Here is a 12,194-nt window from a genome sequence, read left to right as displayed (position 1 = left end):
AAATATTTTGAATGATTTAGAGGAATAAAATGATTTATGGATGAGCTATGTCATCAATAGCGTTGTCATAGATGTGCTATATCGATGCTATAATGGTTAGCGGTCCTCAAGCAAAATAGCAGTCAAAATAGCGGTCCAGCTATTATCGGCGCACTTTACCAATATCGGTGCTACAGCGGTCCAAAAAGTGGTAAAATAGTGGTGCTATAACGTTTTTTTTTTTGCCCAAACTTGAAAGAAACACTAAATTTTGCAAGTATTAACACTAACGTTTCAAATATTGACATTTTTAAGCTTTACTTTTGATATTTCTATTAAGTATAAAGTATTAATTGATATTTTTATTAAATATTAAGTATTATATATATATATATATAGATATAGATATTGCATAATATTTTAATTACCGCTAGCTACATCTCACCGCTATAACCAATATATCATATATCGTACCTTGACCACTACACCGCTATTTTATTAATTAACTACTTAGTGGAAGAGAGAAATAAATGAGTGGTTGAAAATTGAGAAAAGTAAAAAATGAGTGGTTGAGATGTATATAGATGTATTGTACATTATGCATTAGTATGTGTACATTGGTGAAAAGTTGAAAATTTTGTAGAGAACAAATGTTTTATAATGTAGTAGAGATAAAGTCATGAAATTTCATGTTTTTTCTTTTCTGTATATAGAGACATATCTCAACTTTGATTGTAAATGTAATATTGTTTAATGAAACTTTGTTTATTTATAAATTAACTCATTTGAGCAACATATTAATTTACAACTTTTGCTCATATTATTAATTAATTCATTTCAAAATCTTTTATCTATGTTTGTCAATTCACGATATTATGAAACGATAATATGTCATTAATTAAATATAATCTCTCGCGTATTACGCGGGACAATAATCTAGTTAATAATTATTAGTAATCTTGAATATTGTTGAAACATGAAACTAGTGGCGGATAAATTAAACACGTACATCGTATGCCTTTACAATATTACGAGGTGACACCGTTCTACATTCATAGATCCAAGGAAAGTAGGTTAAAGAACCCCTAAAAAGCAACAATATTCATTTATGTTGGGATATGGAGAGAAGGTTTATTCGATGCATATATGCTAAAGAAACTATTTCATACCAGCTGTTAGGTCATTTTTTTTGTTAATGTTATATTTTTACCCTAAACGTTTAGGTGAAATTATCATAATTAAATGTACTATAATTATATTGCCCTCAAAAAATTTTGCTCCAAAGTACGAACACACTAATTTTGAAATGTGTTCTTCTTGCCCTAGCTAGCTAGGTCGTTTGCATCATTGGTTCAAAACCTTGATTAGTCAACCACGTATCCTGATCATAATGTTACACTAAATTGAATGATGAGATCAGAAGAGAAAATTTACTTGCACGCTAAATCGATTGGTCAACTACGCATGTATCCTGATCATAATATGTTCTTTGTGTAATTCACTAATGTTACCTTAATATATTTGCACACTAAATTTAGAGTGGTCTTTGGTGCTAACATATAACATTTTGCTTACATAAAATTAGTGTAGAAGATATACTTAGTGTCTTGACTCATTGTATATGAAGAAGCCTTGCTTCATGCCGGTGTATGAATTGAATTAATTATGGATGTGATAACAAAATTGACGAGATGCAAAAGAGTATAAGACATAGTTGAAGGATTAGTTATGTTAATATATATGAGTGTACGCATACACAGACGTAAGACAATGAATGAATCAAATAATTATAGTAAAATTAATTGAAGGCGAAATTGTAGATGATGTCATGATGGAGGAAAAAGGCAAAGGTGAAAAAAAAAAGGTGGGAAAAGGAAAAGGAGAATTTGACAAGAAGTGTGGTTTGAAGGCTTCCCCTCATATTGGCATCTCCCATCACATCGTTTTTAGCTTCATTTGGAAAAAGCTTTCAAGTCCCTCTCGCAATAATAAATTAATATTAACGAATAATATATGTTTATATATGATAATAATTAATCAAAAGCTAGCAGTCGTACGTAAACACTCCGTAGTATTTAAATTGTTGCAACTTTATTAATAAAATACGTAGTTTTCTATCATTATTCATAAGTATGGTCCAATAATGTCCCACATACGCTAATTAATCTAATTAAAACCATGTCCTATGCGCCCACATACATGTATATATTAAAACAGTGTCGTCATTTTTGGGTAATTCGTTTTATTAGAACTACTGTTTATTTACACTTCGATTCTATTTTATAAGTTTTCCTTGTAATCAACCAACGGTTAGGAGTTTATGACATAAAAAGTACACTATTTTTTATTGCCTCTAATTTAACAAGAAATATACATCAGAATTATATGATCGATATGATATGATGTGACTTGCCCGTTACGTCAAATTTGCTACGAGTATTATTATTATAGTACAACTACTACAAATTCATTCATTAATTAACTCTACATTATTGACTCACTTAGGTTAAAATATTAGAGAAGAGAACAGAAAAACTTGTTATGGTAAAAATAAAATGAAAATGTCACTGTTATTTTCTTTCGACTAGTTGTAACTTGTAAGTGAAAACAAGATAAACAAAAGTTTCATACAGTGCATATTAATTAGCAAAAGATCATAGTTATTTTGTTTGTCAATTAATTAAGATCTGTGAATTACCAAATCCATTGCTCTTGGAATAGGTAGCATATATGGTGCATAATATTTACACAAATAATGAATAGATCGAGTAGAGATAGAATCAATATAACGTTGGTAGATATATTATTAGAGATAATAAGGTGAGTTATTTTAATAACTCACAAACAAAAAGGAATGCGAGAATAATTCTGGACTACATATTTTCCATGTCTTTCTCTCTTCAATTATATAAGAAAATCCATCCAAATCATTTAAAATATTTTATTTCACAAATCGTAAATCGTTAGATGAAAAAAAAATATGGTTAGTCTTAAAATTTCATCCTCTTTCATTGAGATGCAATTTGATATACTTTTCACGATATTTAATTTTTGTTTTCTTTTTTATTATTACACATAACCTACACATGTGTAGGTTGGACGAAAACTGTGATTTGGAACGGGTTTCGCCCTTAAGGATATTCATAAAGGGTAGCTGGTGGGGCTGATAGGTCATTGAGGGTGATAGGTCATATAGGGTGATAAGTCATAGGGGTGATCTACCTAACAGGGTTCGCCCTTAGCTGCTATGGCTCCGCCATGGACTGACGGGCTCCGCCCTTGGCCACCATGGCTTCGCCATGGATTGATGAGCTCCGCCCTTAACCTTCATTGTTGTGTACAAATGGTTATTTACTAATTTACATGTAAAAACAAAGATCCTACCCATATGTAGGTATACAAGTACAAGGGGGAAAAAACAAAAATTAAAAGGTTGTCAAAAGTATGTCGAATTGCATCTCTAATAAAAGATAACGAAATTTTAAGACTACCCATACTTTGTTTTTCACCTAACGATCTATGGTTTGTGAGATAAAGAATTTTGAATGATTTGGATGAATTTTCTTATCTATACTCCTTTATAAAGATTATGCACCCCCCTCAAAATAGAAATAGTTACTCATATGTCATATACGAAATTACTAAATTGTCCCTTAATAAAAACGCACTATGGAAAGAGTTTTATAAATTACCAACTTTGTCCTTAATGAATTAATTTACACCATAAACCTTTATTTTAATACTTAACACTTTAAGCCCTTATCTTCTAAAAATTTTCACCTACACCACTTGACACTACCACCACCAATAGTACCACCACCGACACCACTAGACTGTCTTTTCCATCACCGCCGCCGCATTGCACGGTTACCATGTTCGTTTAATTAAAGAGAAATAAAGATGAGAAAAATATGTGGTCCGTAATTATTTTCGTGTTTTTTTTATTATTAAATAACCCTTCTTATGCAGATGAATATTAGATGATATGCAATACTTAATATAAGTTTTGAGTTAATATTTTGGTTGATGATGAAACTTGCAACGGGTTTAGGCCGGGTGCAATATAATGCCCCTAGTCGATCGAGTGTCTTCCACTCTTCCCTAATCATGCTTTATCCGGAATTGAATATATTTTGGACAATAATCTAGTTGTTTAAGTTAATTTTCACTACTCTTTCCTTTTGAAAATTGCTTTTTATATCCCATGGTTGTCTTTACATGCTTCGATCTCACACGAAATTTTTAGATCCAAACTTATATTTTTTTTCATTATTATTGTTTCTTGTTTAATCCTTATAAATTTTTTGTAATGCTAGCTTTGAAGCAGCAGTAGTTTCAAATTAAATACTTTATAAAGGAAATAATCATACTATTAAAAAATATATTTGATACTCTCTGGACACCAAACCTATCAATATGGGTTTTTTATATAGGTATGGATCGAATATCAAAACAAGAGGTCTACAATATGTTGTCTTAATCGGGTCCATGTTAGAGAGCTCTCTGACCAATACCTAGATAATTATAAAGGGTAAACATTGTCTCCTTAAAACTAGAACTCGGGTTTTCTTGAATACAAGCCTTGATTGAGAGGACTTTCTTTTGTAAATGGGCTATCAACCTTATCAACCTAATATATATGTGAATATGTACTATCATTTTAGGTACATGAAAGTAATAGCTAGGGCCGGTAAGAAAGTTATCGGTGTGACAAAACGGATGAAAGAAGTGTAATAATAAAAGGAAAAAAATATATTTATAATACTCACTCCGTAACATAAGTTTTAAGTTTTAGTTAAGAAGGAAATAATAATAGAATAAGTGATAATGATATTCCTAAGTGATGGGTGCATCATTAATGAATTAGTCATTAGTATACTTTTTATTTTATGGTTTACAAGACCCACCGGTCCAAAATCTCCACGACCAAGGGAGGGATAAAGAAAGTGCCACGTGTCAGTGGGGCGCTAATTAGCTACTGACGTCACTGCCAACTACTAAAAGGAAAATTTAGTATACCCAGTATAATTCATCCAACTTTTTAACTCCGACTCATCAACTTCACATGTTGCACTGTGTTATTTTACTCAGAACTTAGGGGCAAGATGTAGTGACAAGTTTGTGACAAATTAGCAAGTTTTAGTTAAAATCTAGCCAATAGGAGAAAAATATGTGTATATGCTAAAAACTTGCTAAATCTTGTCAAAACTAGCCAAATTGTATGGTATAAATTTTTTTCTGCCAATATGTCAATTTGTTACCAAAAACATTCAATTTCATCAGAAAACAAAAAAAAAGGTCACCAAAGATGCTCCTGACGACTAGCATCGGCCAAAACTAACCGATATACCTTGCCAAAACTTGCCGATTAAATTTGTCAAAACTAACCAATGAATGTGGTATAAGATTGTCAATGAACTAATACTAGCTGATGTTTTTTATCGATATTTTTTGCCGACTACACCTTTCCACCTTAGAATCATAATATCATATGCTCTTAATGAATAATTATTTCATAAAATGAATGGTTAGCGTTCTCAAAATCCATAAGATATTAGTTTTTGAAAATCATAGTATTATCAAATAGTTAAAAGATTATCTGTTATTAACGTATATGAAATAATGATATATGATCGTATAAGAAAAGTTTAAGAATTGGTTTTATAATTTTTTTTTAAAAAAAGAAAGTTTATAGTTTTTTCTAAGGTTTTATCAATGATAGTCATTAGGGATGAAATTATTTTTGTAAATTCAAATTTATATTTTATTATGCAAAAATTTAAAATATGATTTGTAGTGTACAAAGTATCATGCATGTAAATATGATACTAATAATAACCTTCACATTTTCTTTTTATTTTTGTTTTATAAACACTAAAACATTCAATTGTTTACAAGTTAGGTTTAAAGACTAAAAAGTCGAATTTGTAAATTTTAAATTTGAATGAATATTTTATCTATGTGTATTTGTATATTTTAACAATAATATTTTTTATTTACTATAATGTATTTTTGCATAATAATTAAATATATGCGATAAATTGGTAATGTCAAATTGGAATTTAGGGATGGCAATGAACGGTTAAAAACTCATAATCCGTGGATACCCATTCGTCATGGACGGATCATTTTAATAAATTTTACCCGTTGATACATGACGGGTATAAATTTGTAATCGTTTACAGGTCGCAAACGAGTAATGGGTATATTATATCCATCATGGATATATACGTCCCGTGAACCCGTGATTATCTTAAGTGAGGCCCGTGGATATATCCATAGAATAACCCATCAAACTCACAAACTATATAATTAATTTTATATAAAATTTATATTAGATTTTAGACCGTGTAAATACACGGGAGATTTATGATATTATGAAAATAATATTAATCCTCAAGTTTAAAAATATACCTAAAAAGGTGAGAAGAAAATATATCGTGGATCATTTTTTGCAATACTTCTTTATAGACAACATTTGTTGATCACTAAATATTGAAATAAATATAAATTAATTATTTATGGCTAAAATGTGTAAGTTATTGATGAAAAAAATGTAAATTAATAAAACTTTTTATATAAATATTAATATAGATATAAATACTAATATAATAATATATTTGGATAATGATTATTAAGAATATGATGACATAAGCGAAAGTCATTTTAATTCAATCTAGCGATGTAATTGGTCAATAAGTCAGTATGCTTTAACATAATAATAAAAAGAAGATTAAGAAAAGTACACGTATCTTATATATATATATATAACTAAATTTATATTTATCAAGATTAATAAGTGAAAGTCAATTTGATGAAATCGAGCGATGTGATTGATCAATAAGTCACTATGTTTTAGCATAATAATAAAAAGAAGATTAAGAAAAGTATACATATCTTATATATATATACAAATTTATATTTATCAAGATTAATACATATAAATGTTAACAAATATAGATAAAGAATAAAATATAAATATTTGTATCCAACTCTAAGATGATTAACAAATATTGATACGTATGGAACTTACAACTTTGTTAATATTAATTACTTAATATATATAACACTAATAATAAGATATTTAAATAATTAATAAGATTAGATTTTATCAAATTGAGCTCTATCATTAGTTAAAAAGCTATTAGGTCAATTGTTTTTTAGTATATTACTAGATTTTAGACCCGTGTCCAACACTGGACACGAGACTTACGACATTATTAATATTATATATTAATAGATGTAACTCATAAAAACTTATAAGTTCAAAGTTGAAGATATATGTAGATATTATGTGTTTAATTCAAATGCCAAGAATGTTAAGTTAATAGAAAGAAACTAATGTAATAAAAAAAACATTGGAAGCATATACCCTGCTTCATCAGTTGAAAGACTTTTTTATAGACAAAATTTGTTGTAATGTCTTTTGTCTTTCCATCTTTGTCACATATTAACACCTTAAAGCCCCTTCTCGACTTAACTCGAGATAGTGCGATGTACAATTGTTCTTGTGTGAATGTCGGACTTTGTAGATAGAAACCAATTTTAATAACATTGTAAAAATAGTTATTTACTTATTTGTTTTTTATTAATTAAATAAAATTATGTAAAGACTAAATGGTGATATTATCGAGAATAAATTTGATGAAATCGATCGATATAATTAGTTAATAAGTCATAAGTTCAACTGTCTCTATTAATATTTTAATAGTACAATTACTATTAAAATCTTGATATATTTACATTAAATTTAATTTATTGTTAATTAACTAATTAATTATATATATGATATAACGTATTATTGGAATTTTATTGGATAAGTATCAGCTATTATTCTATCGGATATATATTAGTTATTATTATTTATTTATTATATCCAAATTATTGGGTAAAAAGCGTAAATTTGTTATGGAAAAAACAAAAAAGTGTAAATTAAAGTCAAAATTGAAAACAAAAGTCAACATTAAGAAATCGAGAGCTATGATTGGTCGATAAGTTATTAGAGCAACTGTAATTTAGTATAATAAAAGATATACATGTAATAAAATTTAATATACTCTAAATATATTTTAAAAAACTATTAAATACTTTTACTTTAAAATTTTAGTCCGCTCATATGTCTGATTCCTATTTTATAGCCTATTGATTATGTTTCCAAAATTCAATTCCTATTTGCATAACATTGTTAATGACATCACACATTTGCTACAGCCGTGTAATCCTTGAATGGTTGGATTTTTTTTTTTAAATTGATTTTTTAAAGCAGTAACGGATATATAAATGGCTAACATCCCGCACATGGATGCGCCCATGTTGGTTTGACTCCTGACAATACCCTAATGAGTTTAGCATTGTTAAGGCCTTATCACCATATATTTACATGTGACAGAATTCGAACTTGAGACCCCAAAAAAAAATCACATTGTGAAAAACCGTGTGACCACTAGACCCCAATGACGGTTTGATCTTTTTTTGGTGTGCATTCTTTTAGTGTCAAGGTTAATATTAGACTTTTGAGGTGATATAGAATTAAAAAGTAGATAGTTGTTCATTTATTTTTACGTAATTGTTGTTGTTTTTAATTTTATTATAGTCATACTCTAGATTTTCAATAAATATAATATGTGAATTTATCCGTGAGCTTGTATAAGCACGGATATGAACATAAATTAAATATTAACCCATTTTGGTGAATATTTACGAATTGACGGATCAAGAAAAACTTGCGAATTAACGGATCAAGAAAAACTTGCGAACATGATAAAAGGAAAATGACATCTGCACTCATTCCATGCAAGCATAGTTATCAAACTCGTACGAGTCACGAGTCGAGTCAAAATCAAGTAAAAACAAGGTGACTTGGTGGATGACTCGTTTTGCTCCAAACTCGTAGCATGACTCGTGTTTTGTTTTGCGAGCCGGTACGAGTCATACTCCGAGTCACGAGTCACAAAAATAATTTTTTTTATTTTTAGTTTTTTTATAAACATAACTTTTTTATATGCTTTCAAATTTGATTTTATTTTAATAATACAATAAAAACTTATATATTATTATAAAATTATATATTATCAAATATCTTGACTCTTAAGATTTGAGTTACATTTCGGTTCACGAATCAAAAATTAGATTTCAGGTCGAGTCATAAATACCGAGTCGATAATTATGCACGCGAGTGTTATCCCTATTATGGAATTTTAATATGTTAAATTACTGAGTTACTGTGACACACTGGACTTTCGGTATGGTAAAGTGGTGTTGGTTTGGCATTCACTGGGAGGTGATGTAAGCTATGGGAAAACTTTTGCTGCCGTTTCCACGTTAGAAGTCAAGATGACGTCATAAGCCATTTATGAGTGGATCCCACCCTTACCCATGTGATCGGTTTTAACGTCAAATTTTTACCCAGCAAAACTCCGGTATTTCTGACCCCACTCGCTCATCCAGATTAACGGTCCTCACTCTCCTTTTATTCGAACTGTCTTCCACGCTCTTAGTTAGCTAAACCATGACATCATCATCCATGTGTTTCCAATCGATTTTAAAATTCATTTATCAAACATTCATGATTCATGCATCATTTTATAATTTCAATTTCCTTTCAAATCAAAAACAATGATGTGGTTAAAAATAAACATGTTTACTGTTTTATAATTATATATATATGTGTTTGTGTTAAAAAATGATTCAAAGCCTGATAATAATTTATATTTCAAATTTAACATCTACCAATAAACTAAAACAGGATTAAAGTTTCCTTTAGACGACACATGACGTTTTTATTAAACGACATGTGTCATCTTTAATATTATTTACATATATTTAGTTACCTAGAATTATCAAATAACTTTATTAATATGATTTTTTATTAATCTCCTAATACGAAACAGTCGAAACTAATTACTTCTCTATATAAATATTCTCTATATAAATATATCATATCATATATCGATCTAATAATTCATATCCAAACCTTTATTCCTATTGCGTACGTTTGGTGCTAAATTTATATATTATTCGTAGTTTCGTACTATGTATACGGAGTATTTTATTGATCTCAAGCATATTATTCCCTGATAATGTTTAATTTTAGTTTCAATTTATATCATGCTGTAATTTTGTTTCTTGCTACGTATATGTATGTTCAAGCCTCAACATTGTTTTCTCTGACTTTGAGTTTTTATATTAACCTAACTCAATAATCAACTTCCCATCGATCATTGTTTTATGAAGGTTCATGGTCTTTGTGATTTTCATTATATTTTATTTGTCAAATATATAAGATGTACAATCATCTATATCATGGCGATAACTTATATGTATGACTTACGGGTATTAGTATTATATACCAATAAACTAAACAATATTATGGTATCTATTGAACAACACATGACGTTTTATTTAATCGACACTTATACCTTTTAGTCTTATATCCTTATTTGTATCTATTATATATATAGTAATCAAATAAATAATATATTTTTTTATATATTATTATGTTATTTATTTACTTACCATATATATTATGTTAAAATATATTATTTATTATCTAAACAAGTTAACTTTATGAATATTAAATATTTACCAATACACTAAAACAAGATTGAGATAACACGTGTCGTAATCCTTGATCGATACATGTTCTTTTAATTTATTTGTTTTAATTTAAAAGAGATTTTGATGTGATTTTATCAATTTAAGGTATAAATCCAAAACTCTAACTAAATATATATTATATTTATTAAGACTGTTTATTAAAATTTAGCTTCGATCATAGTTTTACTTTAACCACAATTTATTTCATACTGGCATATTCGAATTCTTTCATTATACAATCTATATAGCTATCATACATCGTACGATTACCAGGACTCGTAGGATATAAAAGGGGAGTGATATATCGACAAGATTGTAAATTAGTATGAGCATGGTACTCAAGCATTGCGGAGGCGGTGGCGGGGACGATGATTTAGTGTTATTGGTGATAGTATTATTGGTGGTAGTGATAGCGTCAAGTGATGTAAATTGATGTAAAGATGATAGTGGAATATTAAAAAGAGAATGACTAAAATAAGGGTTTAGAGTGTAAATTAATTTATTAAGGGCAAATTTAATAATTTATAAAAACTGTTTCCATAATGAGTATTTATTGAAAACAATTTACGAGTAATATTTTTATAGGTAGCATTTGAGTAATATTTTTTATTTGCAGGGAGGTAAATATAATAAAGAAGTATAAATCAATAGACTATGGAATGCCTTCAAGAGAAAGGGACAAGCGCGTGTAGAACACACAATCGAGGTAAAAGGTATTGGAAAGCGTAGAGTCTACGTAATACGTTTACTTTGATGATGTAATGAATCACCTCCTTTTTCTTTTTTCACCACCACCCCCACAATCTCTCTCATTTCTCATTCCCTTGTTTATATATATATATACACACACATGTATATATAAAATCAAATCACTCTCTTGATCATTACACACCACACACCAAACTCATCAATCACCGTTAGTTGACACATCACATATATCAATCTTATTTTCTCTCTAAAAATATGCAAGGCGTTCACGGCGGCTACCGTCTCCGATCAGACGGTGGTGTCCGTCTAGAACTCACACCCACAACCAACTCACCTCTCGCAATCGACATCTCAGAATCGACAGAAATGCGCATCCAAAGACTAATAACTGAAAACCCAGTTATTATATTCAGCAGGTCATCTTGCTGCATGTGTCATGTCATGAAACGCTTGTTTTCTTCACTCGGTGTTCACCCAACTGTTATTGAGTTAGAAGAGGATGAGATCGGTGCACTTTCCGCTTCTCAAAACGACGCCGCCGCCGCTGAGACCGTCGCCCCGGCTGTTTTTATTGGCGGAGAACGTGTCGGTGGGTTGGAAAGCCTTGTCGGACTTCATTTGAGTGGTCACCTTGCTCCCAAACTTGTTGGTGCTGGCGTTCTTGTTTTGTAACACCAACAACGACGAGGACGAGGACGAGATATAATCCGTCTTATTTCATGACAAACCCCAAAACACTAGGGGGGATTATGGTAATTCTATTATTGATATATATAATTGTGTTTTTTTTCTCTTTTCTAAATTTACTTTTTTGTAATTTTTTCTTAATTTTTATGGACATTTAGGACTGTATGAATTTCATTTTCTAATTGTAAAAAATGCATAATTTATTAAGTTGGATTTTATCATTA

General features: G+C 29.3%; 1 protein-coding gene across 1 annotated transcript; it reads left to right on the top strand.

Moving 5' to 3' along the window:
* Window positions 1–11,422: 11,422 nt before the first annotated feature.
* On the top strand, window positions 11,423–12,194 carry LOC122579658 (glutaredoxin-C6). Its single transcript, XM_043751873.1, has one exon. The coding sequence runs from the start codon at window positions 11,539–11,541 to the stop codon at window positions 11,953–11,955; it is 417 nt and encodes a 138-aa protein (XP_043607808.1). The 5' UTR covers window positions 11,423–11,538; the 3' UTR covers window positions 11,956–12,194.

Source organism: Erigeron canadensis, chromosome 8 (genome assembly GCF_010389155.1).
Source record: "Erigeron canadensis isolate Cc75 chromosome 8, C_canadensis_v1, whole genome shotgun sequence".
NCBI lineage: Eukaryota > Viridiplantae > Streptophyta > Magnoliopsida > Asterales > Asteraceae > Erigeron > Erigeron canadensis.
Note: the sequence above shows the minus strand (reverse complement) of the source record. Positions and strands in the feature narration are given on the sequence as shown.

Bases quoted from the DNA above. Each gene is read 5' to 3' on its own strand.
- LOC122579658 (XM_043751873.1), top strand. From the start codon at position 11,539: ATGCAAGGCGTTCACGGCGGCTACCGTCTCCGATCAGACGGTGGTGTC.